Source organism: Callospermophilus lateralis, chromosome 12, assembly GCF_048772815.1.
Source record: "Callospermophilus lateralis isolate mCalLat2 chromosome 12, mCalLat2.hap1, whole genome shotgun sequence".
In the NCBI taxonomy this organism is placed as follows: domain Eukaryota; kingdom Metazoa; phylum Chordata; class Mammalia; order Rodentia; family Sciuridae; genus Callospermophilus; species Callospermophilus lateralis.
The window spans coordinates 69791496-69808218 of NC_135316.1; the positions used below are offsets into that span (position 1 = coordinate 69791496).

Sequence of the window (16723 nt, forward strand, 5' to 3'; positions counted from 1 at the left end):
CAGAAACATTTAACTAGAAAAGTGATTAATTCAAGTAATAGAATTGTTACATAGAACCTTGAGGTTAACCCTCAGGAATTAGAAATAAAATTTGTCCTTATGCATAAAACAGATTGTTTCTTTAGTGTGGCAACCAACTGTTTTAGTCTTCAGAAGTAAGATTATTTAGTTTTTTTTTTTTTTTAATTTTGCTGATTAAGATGGATGCCTGCAAGAATATATCATAAAGGCTTTTCAGCAGTGTTTGCCTAATATAGTACATAGTATGTCTTATCCATTTGAATTTGTACATCAAGGACTGTGGATTCTAAAGAAATCATTTCCTCCAAAGAAATGATGGTAACACACTAAGCAAAAATAGAAGCATTTGTAGAGGGGAGAGGGAAAATGATCTTTCTTAAGGACTTAAAATGTGAAACCATGATAGTTGAGGCTGTCATGCTCACTTTCACAGTTAAAATAAAAACCTTCACAGAGACTGCCTTGACATAGCAATCAAAGTATTTCTGCAAACAACACTCTCAAAATTTACAGACATCTGAGTTTTAATATTTTAATTGGTAGTGGGTGGCATTTATAATTTTAGTCAGTGATTAAGGTTTCAGTAATGACAGTTGAACATCTCTTTACCACATCCATAATGGATTTTCAACATTTCGTTGAATTTTAGTATTGAATAATTTGTTTTCTGTTGCAAAAGTAAGATTATTTGTGTATGATAGATTTTTTAATTATAAAAATTTATAACTGGAGACAAAAGTTTAAAGTACTTCCTGTATTTAAGTTTATTTCTATGATATTGGCTACATAGTGATGTATGGTCATTAAGGACAGAAGAAGATCTGTAATTAAAATTCACATGACTTAAAAACTATTTGTTTTAATAACTGTCAGTAATATTTTGTATTGGCTGCTAACAAGTTAGATGTCTGACTGCTTTGAGGGTTGTTTCTTTTTTTTTTAAGAGAGAGAATTTTTTTAATATTTATTTTTTAGTTTTCGGTGGACACAACGTCTTTATTTTATTTTTATGTGGTGCTGAGGATCGAACCCAGCACCTGCGCATGCCAGGCGAGCATGTTACCCTTGAGCCACATCCCCAGCCCAAGTGTTGTTTCTTTACAGTGCCTGTGTCAGAAACAAAGTGCCCAAAGGAAAAATAGTTAAACAACAGAAGTAACATTATCTCAGAACTATATTTTCTCTGAAGTATACTAGTGCATATTAATTTATAGTTTATTTGCGTAATTACTCTTACCTGCAGTACCAAGATTAAGTTGAATACTAAGATTACCACTTCTGTACTGTTTAGATTTTAAAAAGAAAAAAAAAAAGTTAACTTCAAGGACCTTAGTTTTATCATAAGCATATTAGGTATTATTAACTTAATGAACATGGAAATAATTTAAACCCCTTTTTATAATTACACATATACTGGAACTTCTTACCTGATACAACAAAGGAGAATTTGGATTATGGACCTATCTTAGATATTATCAAAAAGATTTAACCAGTTTAGCTTTAAAGCAATATTTTTTTATAAGTTATCCCATAGTACAGGACTATGACAATAATAGATGTTTTGGGGTTTTATAGGGTTTTTTTGTAATGCTAGGATCAAACTCAGGGCCTTGTACATGCTAGACATGTCCTCTACCACTGAGTATACCTTTGCCCATTTCTTGTTTTTTTTTTTTTTAAATAAACATAAGAATAAATGTGTTGGGGCTTTCAGATTACACTTTTAAGAATTGTTGTTCAGTAGATAAGAGGCCACACTACTTCAAGGAATTGAGCCTTAATCTAACTTCTGATCTTATCCCTGGTAATGATTTTAAAGTTCCTTTCTAATTTATTCTAAATTCTTGCCTTTGAATTCTGGCCATCTTAACTCTGGGTTTGGGAATTGATAACAAACCCTTAAAAAGTTTTTCTCACCATTGCCAACGAGAATATTATATCTTGACCTCTCTGAAGTAGCCCTTCTTGCTTTACCAGCGTGTTTCTTTGAAAACATTTTTTTCTATTAATCTTCCCAGCTTCACCCATCATTTTATATAATGAAGAGCCTCCAAAGGGTAGAAATCACTTCTTTTTTCTGAATTTATCTGTATCTGTCATCTTCTTTCAACATAAACTAAAGCTGGGAAGGGAGTGGAGACAGTTGTCATGCAGGGTCTGACTGCATATGAAGGATGCAAAGGCCTAATCCCACTCACACTTGTATTCCCAAGGATATGGAGGCTGGGGCAGAAGGATTGGAAGTTCAAGGCCAGCCTGGGCAACTTAGTGACATCCTGCCTCAAAATAGCATAAAATAAAAACTCAGTGATAACACTCTTACCTAGCATGCATGAGGCCCTGGGTTCAGTGCTCAGTGATGGGGAAAGAAAATAAGCTAAACTTTGATCTTCTCCTGGGTCCCCACTTTGTCTTGTCTTCCCTGGAAACCAATAGCTTTTGACAATAAATGAAATCCCACATCCCACCCAATCCCTTGGGAAGGGAATAAGCAGTTACCATCTCTCTTCTGTATGTAAATAGGTTCTTTGATTTATTTTCTAGATCCCAAGGTAAATTTCTCTTATCCTGCACTTGACCAAGGTAAAGGAATATAATGTCTTCATCTCCCCGTCCTGGCTTTTTTCTGCTTTTCACCAGGCCCACTTTCTGGGTTGTCCGATACTGTGTAAGTGCAGTGTGACAGTGGAAGGGGATGTCAGGATTCAAACTAAGTAAAGATATGTTGTAGTCACTAGTCAGCAAAGAAAGGCTTAACATATTTACCCCATTACACATCCCATGATATCATCCCACTTTTTAACACAAAGACCCTAATATTTGGATTTGTGGGTTTTATCCGGGTCTCTCATCCTTTTTTCTCCCCAGTAATGTAATCTTCTTCTATCCTTTTTTGCATCCTAGAGAAAGCCTATATTCTTCTAAATTCTTTGTAACTGCCCATCATGTTCTCTTTTATGCTGTTCTCACCCAGGAAATCTTGAGTCTGCCTGGCAGGATTTCATTCCTCCCCAACAATGCAATCTGTGTGGTACATTTGCATTATTTTCAGCATTGTGATCTTATCCTAGGTAGTTCTGTGGTCTACTGTTACTACATTTTAAATGCTCAAGGGCCTCTATGCATTTTAATACATGAGCCCAAAGAAAGAAATACTGTTTTAAAGAGAAGACTATCTTATTTGCTCCATATCTTAGTGCACTGCCTAGTACATAGTCTGTGCTTGATCTCCCAAAGAAATGAATAGGATTTTTTTTTTTTTTTTGGTACCAGATATTGAACCCAGGGGCTCTTAACCACTGAGTCATATCCCCAGTCCTTTTTATTTTTTATTTTTAGACACTGTTTAGCCAAGTTGCTGAAGCTGGCCTTGAACTTGTTATCCTCTTGCCTTAGTCTCCTGAGTCACTGAGATTGCAGGCATGCACCACTGTGCCAAGCAAGATAAATGGATTTTGAGTTTCATCCCCAAGATGTACATATTAAAAAAAAAAATTAAATTGATTAAGTTACCCCTTTCTCCCTTGTCTGGCTCCTAAGTTTATTTCATTAAAAGGCAATATTGTCAAAGTTGCCTTTTTAGCCACTGATTTGTAAGTCTCCAATTATATGTAAGATGTATTTTCAGTTTTAACATCAATAGATCATTTGCAACTAAATTTTATCATTCTTGACAAATCTCTATTGTTAAAATATAGAGAATAAACCTCACTGCAGGAGATGGAGTTTATGCAATAATTTAGTTGTTACTTTTGAAGTATATTTTGTTATTTTTTTAAGCTAGTCCCCAGATTATAGTCATTCCAGCTGATGAACAGGAGATTGTTCTCTGACGGCTTTTACTCAGTCTAGTGAGGTTTTATTTACCTGGTGGGTTGCTACCATTTATGTATGTTTCCTATAATAAGTTTCTATGCTTTATAAAAATGAAGTGCTTCCTTAAAATTTTTTTCAACTGAACTAAAATAAGTGAATAGAAGTTGTATATTTTCAATAAAGAGATAATCTTTTAAATTTTTATGTAGTTGTAGATGGACACAGTATCTTTATTTTATTTACTTATTTTTATGTGGTACTGAGGATTGAACCCAGTGCCTCATGCGTGTGAGGCAAACTACAACCCCAGCCCCAGAGAGATAATTTTTTACAAATGAACAAACCCAGGATGATAACAGGGGAAGAGAACTTCATTCTTTTGGGGCCATTGCTTCCCAAATTTGTGTGCATGAAAATATGTCAGACTAGAGGATACACACAACATGCGTCCAAGAGTATTGTTTTTACTTAAAGAGGTATAATATGTGTGTGTGTGTGTGTGTGTGTGTGTGTGTGTGTGTGTGTGTTAAAAGAAGAGTATGTTATACAAATGAATTTAGAGGTCACACAATGTTCTAAGATAAAATGAGGATTTCAGAGAAATGGTTTCCTTGTGTCTGAGTGCCAAGTATATATTTACCTTTTCCTTTGCTAAACCTACTTCATTTCACACACACACACACAAAAAAAAAAAACAGGTTCAAGGAGGCAGCAAGATCCAGAGTGAGAACTGGCACTGCCCGTGTTCTTTTTTATTTTAACCTTTGCTTCCCAAACTTCTGACTTCCTAGAGAACCCATTGTATGATCTGCCTGCCCCCAGGGACCTCATGTTTGAAAGGTATTACCTTCCAAACTATATCTAGTACAGAAACTCTTACTATATATTAGTTAATAAAAAAACAAAGGAACTGCAAATTACAGTTTCTAATCACCACAGGCTAACCAGAAAGAAACCTTACTTGGGGAGAAATAGTCACATTACATGCAGAGCTTCAGGAATACTGAAAATGATTTACTGGTTGTCATTATTACTATCCTAAAGCCTTGAAGATATAGGGAGTCCTGGGAGCAATGAGGATCCCAGGCTCTGAACCCCAGTTCAGAGCTCTTCTGCCTACAATCTTCAAATCTTTTTATTTTGAGACAGTCTCACTAAATTGACCAGGTGCCTTGAACTTGGGATCCTCTTGCTTCAAGTTGCTAGGATTATAGGCATCTGCCACTGCACATGCCCCAAAACTTCAAATCTAATCGTTTTTAGATGTATAAAACAGAGATGCCTGTGTTTCAAGTGAGTATGTTGAATTGATGTTTTTATTTTCTTTCTTTCTTTTTTTTTTTTGCTTTTTGCATATAGATTGAATATGAAAGGAAAAAGAAAGAAGATGGGAAACGAGCTCGGGCTGATAAACAACATGTACTAGATATGTTGTTTTCAGCCTTTGAGAAACATCAGTATTATAATCTTAAGGACCTGGTGGACATAACAAAACAACCTGTGGTATGTATATGTTCATATCTATCCTTTAAATAAGTCCTGCTTTGTTAACATGTACTACTAAGTAGAAATGTGTGTTTCACATATGATTGAGTTCACATTTACTTATACTAATGAGAGTTTGTGTGTTAAGGCATGTTTTCTGATTTTTTTGTAGCATCAGCTTCATTGATTTGTTTACTTTTGGTACCAGGGATTGAACCCAGGGGCGCTTAACCACTAAGCCACATCCCCAGCCCCTTTTTTATGTTTTATTTTGATACAGAGTCTTGCTGAGTTGCTGAGGCTGGCTTTGAACTTAGTCACCTTCCTGCCTCAGCCTCTTGAGCCACTGGGATTAACAGTTGTGTGCCACTGTACTTGTCTACTTCATTGTTTTAAATTCCAAATTACATTTAATATAAATAATTCCACACAAAGAAAAGGAATTATCCTCCTTTGGATTTATTCTTGACATTAATCTGTAGATTTTGTTGTACATAAACCTTTCACTTTTTGTTAAGAAATTAAATTCTAAAAGAGTTAAATAATTTTTTTAATAGAGCAGAAAGTGTTCATGCTGCAGTATTATCAACTCATCTTAATGACTTCAGTCCCTTTGGCATCAAAGCCTTAGAAACAGCATTCCAAGCTAGATTAAAAAAAAAATTGAAAAAGAATAATTAATTAGCTAAGCTGCATTTCTTCTGGTCTTAATGAAGTTTATCTTTGTATTTTTATATATAAACGCATCTACATGAAAATGGCTTCCAGAAACTGACAGCAGACAAGACATTCTTACAGAATAAAACATACACAAAATTGACATTGGAAAATAAGCACTTATAGAGAGACATTTTGATGATACTAAGGAATGCAGTTTCTTTGCTGTAGAAGGGATGTAAGATTTATTCATTTTGCATCAAAGATATTATTATAAAGCTTCTATTTTGTTTCTATAGATAATTTTTATATGGTAGTACACAGTAAATCTGGTAATTTTTGACTTATGATCAGGGGTGGACTTCAAGGGATCCATTAGCTTCCTGTATTTGTGCAAAAATGTTTGGGTTTTTCTCAGCAGCTAATCCATAGTTTGTATCAGATTATCATAGAGGACCACTGATCTAAATTATAAAACAAACGTATTATTTAGAGACTATTTCCTCAGCAAGCAGACTTTTGAAGGCAGGGTTGTATATTTTTCCTAAATATCCATATACTCTACAGCATAAACTTAGCAGAAATTCACTAGTTAATTAATCTGAAAAAAGGAAAATCCTAGTCCCCAGGAACCATTTTATTTTCTTTAAATGGATTTTGACAGGCCTCATGTCATTTATGGTGGGGGTTGGGGACAAAGAACCAGTGTCAAGAAAGTGTAGAATGTCTTTGCCAGGCTGGAGGTGGACCAGAGCTAGACATAGGGCAGAAGGAGATAGCAGTGGAATCTAGCCCTGCTGTTTACTTCACTGGAAAGTCACTTTCATTCCTAAAATTGAAAGAGTTGGACTAGATAATCTGTATGTTCTCTTCCAGCTCTGAATCTGTGATTCTCTCCCTATTTCATCATCTAATCCTATTTTATCTCCTATTTTCTTCTCCTAAAAACACTCTGAGACCTAGCACAGTTTTCAATCATAGTACCCATTTACCAATATTCCTTTAATCACACATTTCTATTAAAAGTGTCACAGAAAAAGAAAGGGAGGAAGGAAGAGGGGAGAAAAAGAAAATCAGCTCTGATTATAACTGAACCTTATTTCCTGTTCTCTGTCCTCCCAATTTTAGGTCAAAATTCAGGGAAGTTTATTTTTAATTATTGATTAGCCATTCTAAATCAGAGATCCCCAATCATGTTGATCCAGTGGGGCCATATTTTAATTCAGAATGTGAAATTGAACAGCTGGCATGCTTTTATTTAAGGTTCAAGTCTACAGAAAAAACTAGCTACAGATCAGTGCCTATACTTTATATCCCTGTTATGTATATATGTATGGATGTATATATATTTGGTACTGGGAATTGAACCCAGGGGAACTTAACCACTGAGCCACATACCCATCCTTTTTATTTTTTATTCTGAGACAGGGTCTTACTAAGTTGCCCTACTGCATCAGCATTTGGGTAGTATTAACCTAGTATTTAGAGTTTATTTTCAGAGAGGCTTAAGTAGGGGTTTGAATAAAAGTAATAACAGTAAAAATAAAAATGACCAGAATTTGGGATCAAGATACAAAAAAATTATGCTGTTTTACAGGGTAAAATAGATAGAGAATTTGAAATACTGAGCATTTCTCCTATCAAAAATAAAAATTTATAGGTATATACTATTATGGGTCAGTAAATTGGTTGGGATTCCTTTAAGTGCAAGAAACAGAAACCCAAATTCAAAATAAAAATAGAACCAGGCTGTAAGCACACACCTGTTAGCCTAGCATCTCAGAAGGCTGAGGCAGGAAGATCACAGGTTTGAGGCCAGCCTCAATAACTTAGTATGACCCTTTCTCAAAAATAAAATAAAGGGCTGGGATTGTGGCTCAGTGGTAAAGCACTTGCCTAGCATGTGTGAGGCTCTGGGTTCAATTCTCAGCACCACATTTAAATAAATAAAAAATAAAGGTCTGTTGACAATTTAAAAAATTGTCAACAGACCTTTATTTTTTATTTATTTAAATTTATTTTACCATTGAGGATGCATCTCAGAGGTAGAGTACCCCGGGTTTAATCCCCAGTTCGACCAACCAATCAATCAATAACTTTTTTAAGAAATAGATTTTATCACCTCATATAGCTTGGAAAATTCAGGAATGCATGTAACTTTAGAGATAGCCAGATCTAGCTAATGTTTAGTCATAACTGTCCATTTCCATCTCTCCATAGCTCTCATCATCTTCTCATCTTTCTTGTTTGTTGTCTATTTTTAAGTAGATTCTTACCATATGGTAGCCAGAATGGCCTTCTAAAACACCTCACAGCTAGCAACCCTAACCCCGCTCCCCCCCCCAAAAAAAAAGATTTCTATGCTGATTAATTGAATAAAAGCCCAAAAGGAGATTCTGATTGACCTGGTATAGGTCATATGCCTGCTTCTGACACAAGGGGATGGACCCAGGAGTGCTCTTGCCAGCCAAGGCCCACTGCATCTCAAACCCTGTGCCATATTGCTTTAAGTACAAAGTTTGTGCCTAATCAATATTAATCATTTTTACTGCTGTCTCAGATTTAATGTGTTCAAAACAACTCTGATTTCTACACTCACCAAGAACTCCCCCAGACTTTCTCATTTCAGTAAGTGATACCACAGTTCCCCGCAAGTTATTCAAGCCAGACACCTGTATCCCATTTCTTTTCCACAATATATATTACCAATTGAGATGTATAGATCTCTCTCACCCAGGATTTTAAATGTAAATAGTATCTTAGAGACTTTCTAGTTTAATTTTCTAATTTATTGGCCTAGAGAGGGGAATTGGCTAATGGTTTAGACCTAGTTATCCTGACTTCAGTCAATGAATATCCTTTATCACATTGCCTTAAAAATCATAATTAATTTAAGTCAGATGTGTAGAAAATAGAACTAAAGTTTTATCTTTACTCATTACGTTTCTAATTCAAAAGTAAAAAATAATATATGATGCTCATTCCCAAATTTACTTAATATATGCTGTTTTGATTATAATGCTTTTTTCTAAAATAAACTTTCTCCTTTTCACTTAATTTTTTTTTCCTCACTTTTGAAAAAACAAAATGTGTCACTTTCTTCCTGTTCACATATTCCCTTCTACTTCTCTCTTCATTTTTCCGGTAAGTGGAAATTTTTATTTTGAATGATACTACTAAAACTAAAAAGACAACCAGTCTCCCAGCAGAGCATATTAATTAATGACAGCCCTTTTTGATATATCTATTTTAAAAACTAATTATTTGCTAACTTATGAAGTAGAATCTTAATTAAAAATGTTAGGATATGAAATGTCATACTAAAATAAATTATTAGCTGTTGAAACTTAAACACATTTATGAAATTTTAATACTTTCCTTTAGAAGACTCTAATAATTACTAGATCTACTATCAAATTAATTATAACTTAACATTTTCCCTTTTAATTTCCTATATGGTTTATTTCAGTTGTTTTCTTTTTTCTTTGCCTCATTTCTGAATGAGGGAAAATTTGAGGTGAATTTTGTAGCATACTCACTTAACTCAAGATTTTACATAAATATTAACTAATTTGCTGAAAATTTTCTGAAGGTAAGATACACCTACAGCCTCCCTTGCTTGCTATTTAATTTTCAATAATATTTTCAAATAGAAAAACAATACTATGCCATTGATATTTTTTGGTTGTTTGTACATTCAAAACTATTCTTCACACCAAACCTACTAATAATGAAACAGTTGCCATGGTTCTAAATGCAAATGTTTATTTACGTTTAAAAAGGAATTTATTGTTTGTTTCTTTATCTGTTAAGACTTGGATACCTTTCTATATGTTTGTGTATATATGTATATATTTACTATTATGCGTCTGTGAATTGGTTGGGATTTCTTCAGTTGCAAGAAACAGAAACCCAAATTCAAAATATAAATAGAATCAGGCCTGGTGGCACATACCTATAAGCCCAGAAACTTCCCAAAGAAAGTAAACTTTGTCTGAAATATTCAAACATTTGCCAAAGCTAAACAGAAAAGGTATTGCTAATAAGATGATCTACAAATATTAATGCAAACATTTTTTTTTCAAGGTTTGGATTAGGGTCGGCCAGGGCTTATGCTTGACCATTTCATTACCCATCTGTCTGTTTTTTGGAATTTCAAAGGAAGAAATTAAGCCAGTGGGACCCTGGGAGGAAGATAGGGCAGGGTCTAACAGAGAAGAGGAAATAAAACCAGAAGGAAAGAAGAAAAATGAAGGCATAGCCCATGTTCCAAAGTAATTCCTAGCATCACCTTCTCTTCCTGTTCACAGTTTTTTTTCTATCTTAAGTAGTGAAAACATCTGTTGCCTTCTTTCACAGTTTATTTCTAATGTGTAGTTTATTTTTAATGAAAGAATTTCATGTCTTGGAGCCACTTACAGCTTCATCTGTAAGTCCTCTCTTCTGTTGACATCTCAGAAGATTCACCCCAAAATCATATAAAGCTGAAATGACATTTTGAAATTATCATAGAACCAATAAATGCTTGGATCACTTTATGAAAGCATATAGTATATTTTCCTTTGGTAAATCTTTCTGTAGTCTTTGGTATAGATTTGCATATTGCAAATATGCACCCAGCTTGGTTTAACCTTTTTGGAAGATATTGTGACTAGAAGCCTAGTAGGCTTACCTAAAGCTTTAGATATGTTTTTAATCAAATTCTAGAAATTTAGATATAGCTGATTTATTTTATAAATTGTATTTATATTGCTAGGTGTATTGCTTATCACCAAAATGCCTGATAAAATGAAATGGAACATAAATCTTCCATTTGGTGGGCAGAGAAGGAGAGGAAGAGATAGGAGAAATGGGAGGAAGGGAAGGAAGGAGAGCAGAGAGACTAAAATAGTAGTTTCCTAGGCTTTGTGGCTCTGCATAGGTTTGCCTTGGTCTTGTGAGGAAACCAGGAAGTTTGGTCTGTGAATTTCTGACTTTGGGGCTATCACAATTTTATTTTGACCCACAAATGCAAAGCTCAACCTAATTCCTTGACCTTTTTGGTCAAGTACGTGCTTTGCTGTTTCCTTCCATAGGTGCTGTGATGTTTTACTCTTTTTCTCTGCTTTCAGACTTGCTGTAAATTCTCTCCCACACATGCCTGCCACATCCCTTTGAAGAATTGTTGGGCCTGAGCCAGTTTATTCAGATCATGTGCTGCATGTAATAAGAAATACCCCAATCCTATAACATAAAAGTCTGCTTAGTTCTAGAATTCTTGTTTAAAATAAAGATAGTTAGACAAAAATTAAATTGAAAAGTCAGTCATGTTTAGAATGTGTAAGAGGAGTAGAACTAGTTTCTCTTGCTCTCTGCACAAAATTGCCTTTCAGTTCAAATGATCAAATTTCTGGCCTCAAGGAACCTGGCATGTCAACCAGGCTGGGTCAAAGTGCTCCCATGATCCCCTGCACTCCTGACTTTATTACACTTGCCTGCTTGAACATCTTTGTCTACACCCTTGTCTTAAGTTATAAATTCTATAAGGCAGAGAGGACTGACTATGCACCACTTCACCTGGTACACTTTAGGTGTTGGAATAAATATCTGAGTAAATATGTGAAGAAGAAAAAAAAGAAAAATGAGATTACCAATTTATGTATTTATTTATTTTTATGTGGTGCTGAGGATCAAACCCAGTCCCTCACACGTGCTGGGAAAGCACTCTATCACTGAGGTACAACCTCAGTCCTACCAATTAAATTTCAATCCTGGTAGAATCTTTAAAATCTCCCCCTCAGTTGTCTTATTTTAATACCATAATACAACTTTTAGTAATAAATGTCATCCACATACAGGTAATACTGTTTAATCATTTGACTTTTATTTCTCAAACTATGCTTACCTCTTGACTTAAAAGTTTAACTAAAAGTTCTCATGGCTTATTCCTCTGGACCTTCTTAGTGCTCCCCACTTATCACCACCCTCTCACAAACAGTCCTCTCAACTGCATTGTCACTCTTGAGCATACTCATACTCTATTCGTTCTGAATAAGTACACTGAGTCTGTGTGATGTGCTGTAGTAGAGCACGTGGTTTGAAAGGTGAGAGAGAAGCATGTAAGAAAGGAGTAGAATATAGTATAATAAGAGCTATCATTGAAATCTGTGCAGTGGGAAGTATAAATCCAAGGGTGGGACTGTTAGGGAAAGTTCCTCTGAGAAAATGACATTTGAGCCTAATCTCAAAGGATAAGAGGATTCAGACTCCAGCGAAGGGAATGGTCAATACAGGGAAGGGGAGCTGCATGCATATCCAGAAACACGAGGTGTATGCACAGTGGAGTATCAGAAGAGGACCCAAAAAGGAAAGGCAGATTTGAATGGATGCCTGAAAAAGAATGTCTTTGAAACACTATGGAGGAATTATCTGCTCTCACTGTTCTGTATCCATGTCTTCCTCCCTTCAGGATTTTGTCTCCCTGTTTTTCCTTATCATCACTACTACTTTCTCTGCTGTTGCTTTGTGCCTCTTCTCTTGCCAAACTAATTTATTTGGTTAGAGTAAAATAATCTTCAGTTGTGGTTTGAAACATCCTAAAAAATCCAAGACTTTTTTTTTTTTTCCAGAAAGTTGGAAACTACCCCCTTTTCCCAGATCTGCATGGTTGGCCCTTGTGATCATAATCCTGTTTCATTGCTTGACAAGTCTACTGGCTATGATTATATCATTCCCTTCTTATTATCACAAGGAAGAAAGAGAGGGGACATCTTTTGTGTATGAAAGTTATCCCATATATTAGACTAAATTACCAGAATGAGAGTGCACTGAATGTGAAAGCAGCTGCATTTATACACTGAAGATTTTCTTGATATTTGTGTTTACCTCTTTTTAGGCTTTTCACTTTCTGTGACTAGATTATAAATAGGCACACGACATGAAGTCAAGAGAGCTTTTTTTTTTTTCAAGCTATCAGAATGCCCCTGGCAATTGTTCTTTTCATTTTTGACCATTGCACTGCATCCACAATTGTATGATTGTTTGTGTAACAGGATCTTAGCCAATCTCACAATAAACCATTCTTAGGAATTTTACAAAGATGTAATTCTTGGCACCTAAACTGAGAATCTATTGTGCCTCACCCATAATTTTCCATTTATGAATCCAGTTTAATTAGAAAATAGTTGATGAACAGTGTCTCCTTTTTTAAATGTAATTTGAAGTAGCAGATGGCAGACATGCACATTACCTGGGTGTCTCAATCCTTTATGCTTACTCATTCGCATGGGTCCTTCAGTGAAGCCAACTGTAGAAAGTGTGGGAGGCAGGCAAGCTGTGCGGGGGAACCCTGGGCTCATTTGGTTCATTGCTGCCACCTGCTGGGGCCTGGCTGCTGATAGGGAATGGCTGCCCAAGAGAGCTAAGCCATCAGAACCTTCCTGCTAAGCAACATGTGTGTAGTTTCATTGCTAATCATTTATCATATTTCTAGATGACAGTGTACAAACTGAAAGAACTTTATGAATTGTACAGCATTACACCAATCAGTGTAAAATGGTGTTAGGTTATGTTGGTAACACACAGTATTAAGTAGGGATGAGACTAAGAACTAAGCAACCCACCAAAGATTCAAGGGTCCTGGAGTATCCGAATTAGAAGAACCCTTAAAGGAGATATAGTGGACCTTTAATGTAATTAAATGAGGGATTTGTTAAAATGCAGATTCCTGGGCCCAAAATAGTGCTTACATAAGCTTCCCACATGATTCTGATGCAGGTAATCTCATACCATATGTGAGAAGCTGCCACTAGAGCTTCTTGGCCATTTCTCTAATTAGTGCCTCATTTCAGTTAATTTTTTAAAAATTACATTTTCCATCAATGGGATGAGTCATCTTAATACTGTAACAGGTTCTTAGAAGCATACACACAAAAATTATTGTTGGATGGGTTTTTTTAAAATCACTTTTAAATAATTAGTTTTTATTTCTCCATAAGAAGGAAATATTGCAGTTTATATTGGTCAGTTTACAGTGGAATGCTTATACCTTGGGTACTGACAAGCAAAGGTGAGGGTTTAGTATTACATTATGTGTCCATTGAATTTTCAGGGACCTAAAATACCATAATATGGACTCTTACCTTTGGAGGAGCCAGGTACACAAAGCTGCAGCCCCCATGGTTTTAGTTTGTCTCATTATCACTTCTCACCCTGTCTTGGCAAGCTTAACTAACTTACATGTAATAATTAACACAAATAGTGGGGCTGGGGTTGTGGCTCAGCGGTAGAGCACTCGTCCAGTATGTGCGCACCCTCGGTTCGATCCTCAGCACCACATAAAAATAAATAAAGGTATTGTGTCCAACTACAACTAAAAAATAAATATTTTAAAAAATTAATAATAATTAACACAAATAGTAACTTTCCTTTCAACACAGGAAAAATAAGTAGCCTGGTATGCAAGTTTGAGAACCTACCTTAAAACTGAGAATTCTAAGGACATGTCAAGGAAAGTAAACTATAAGCCAATATCCCTGATGAACTTAGATGCAGAAATGCTTAATAAAATATTAGCAAATGAGGAGCTGGGATTTGGCTCAGTGGTAAAAATGCTTGCCTGGCATGTGTGAGGCACTGGGTCCGATCCTCAGCACCACATATAGATAAATGAACAAAGGCCCATCAAAATAAAAAATTTTAAAAAATATTAGCAAATGGTGTTCAACACCATATTAAGAAGATTGTACATCACATCCATGTTGATTTTATTCCAGAGATGCAAGGATGGTAGGATGGTTTTTTAATATATGCAAATTAATAAATGTAATTGATCTCATAAATAGAATTAAGAACAAAAATCACTTTGTCATCTCTTTTTTTTTTTACTTTTTTTTTATTGGTTGTTCAGAACATTACAAAGCTTTTGACATATCATATTTCATACATTAGATTCAAGTGGGTTATGAGCTCCCATTTTTACCCCAAACACAGATTGCAGAATCACATCGGTTACACATCCACATTTTTACATAATGCCATATTAGTAACTGTTGTATTCTGCTACCTTTCCTATCCTCTACTATCCCCCCTCCCCTCCCCTCCCATCTTCTCTCTCTACCCCATCTACTGTAATTCATTTCTCTCCTTGTTTTTTTTTCCCATTCCCCTTACAACCTCTTATATGTAATTTTGTATAACAATGAGGGTCTCCTTCCATTTCCATGCAATTTCTCTCCCTTTCCCTCCCACCTCCTGTCTCTGTTTAATGTTAATCTTTTCCTCCTGCTCTTCCTCTGTCATCTCAATAGATGCAAAGAAGGCCTTCGAAAAAATTTAGCACCCATTCATGATAAAAACAATGAAGAAACTAGGGATAGAAGGAACCTTCATCAGGAAGGCTATATATGAAAAGTCCAAATCCAACCTCAGAGTGAATGGTGAAAACTGAAAGCATTTTCTTGGAAATCTGCACCAAGACAAGGATGTCAACTCTCACCACTCCTATATAATATTATGCTAGAAATTCTAGCCAGAGCAGGTAGGCAAGAAAAGGAAATAAAAGTTGTAAAATTGGAAAGGAAGAAGTCAAATTATCACTATTTGCACATATGATCCTGTACTTAGAAGACCCAAAAAATTCCCATCAAAAGACTGCTGTAGTTAATAAATTCAGCAAAGTAGCAGGTTACAAAATCAACATACAAAAATTAGTAGCTTTCCTATATACCAACAATGAATCTGCTGAGGAAGAAATCAGGAAAACAGTTCCATTCACAGTAGCCTCAAAAAATACAAAATACTTAGAATAAATCTAACCAAGGAGGTAAAAGACCTCTACAATGAAAACAGTAAAACATTTCTCATAAGATAGAAAGACCTCTCATGTTCATGAATATGCAGAATTAATATTATTAAAATGGCCATACTGCCAAAAACAATCTATAGATTCAATGCAATTCCCATCAAACTACCAGTGACAGGGGCTGGGGTTGTAACTCAGTGGTGGAGCATTTGCCTTGCACATGTGAGGCACTGGGTTCAATCCTGAACACCATATGAAAATAAATAAATAAAATAAAGATATTGTGCCCGTCTACAACTAAAAATATGCATATTTTAAAAAATACTAGTGACATTCTTCACAAAACTAGAAAAAAACAGTCCTAAAATTCATTTGAAGGAATAAAATATCCAATATAATTTTAGGTCAAAAAATCCATGCTGGGGGCTGGGGTTGTGGCTCAGGGGTAAAGTGTTCACCTAGCATGCTTGAGGCCCTGGGTTCGATCCTCAGCACCACATAAAAATAAATAAATAAAATTTTAAAAAGTATTATGTCCAACTACAACTAAAAAATAAATATTTTTTTAAAAAGCCATGCTGGAAGCATCACAATATCTGATTTCCAATTATACTACAGAGTTATAGTAATAAAAGCTGCATGGTTCTGGCATTAAAACAGACACATAGACCAGTGGTTCAGAACAGAAGACACAGGGACAAACCCACACATCTACAGTCATCTGATCCTTGACAAAGGTGCCAAAAACATACATTGGACAAAAGACTGCCTTTTCAACAAATGGTAATGGGAAAACTAGTTATCCATTTATAGAATAATGAAACCAGAATCTTAACTCTCACCTTGCACAAAATTCAACTCAAAGTGGATCAAAGACCTAAGGAATTAGATCAGAAACTATGAATTCTTAGAAGAAAACATAGGGTCAATACTCCAGCATATAGGCACAGGCAGTGATTTTCT

The 16723-nt window shown here is 35.3% G+C and overlaps 1 protein-coding gene across 2 annotated transcripts in view; it reads left to right on the forward strand.

Annotated features, from left to right (window-relative positions):
* Positions 1-16723, forward strand: part of Gtf2f2 (general transcription factor IIF subunit 2) — a 156226-nt gene that overhangs the window by 133513 nt on the left and 5990 nt on the right. For both annotated transcript variants that reach the window (XM_076872402.1, XM_076872403.1), the window contains exon 7: positions 5197-5340. In XM_076872402.1, coding sequence (XP_076728517.1) covers positions 5197-5340 — 144 coding nt within the window. The remainder of the gene's footprint in view (positions 1-5196; positions 5341-16723) is intronic.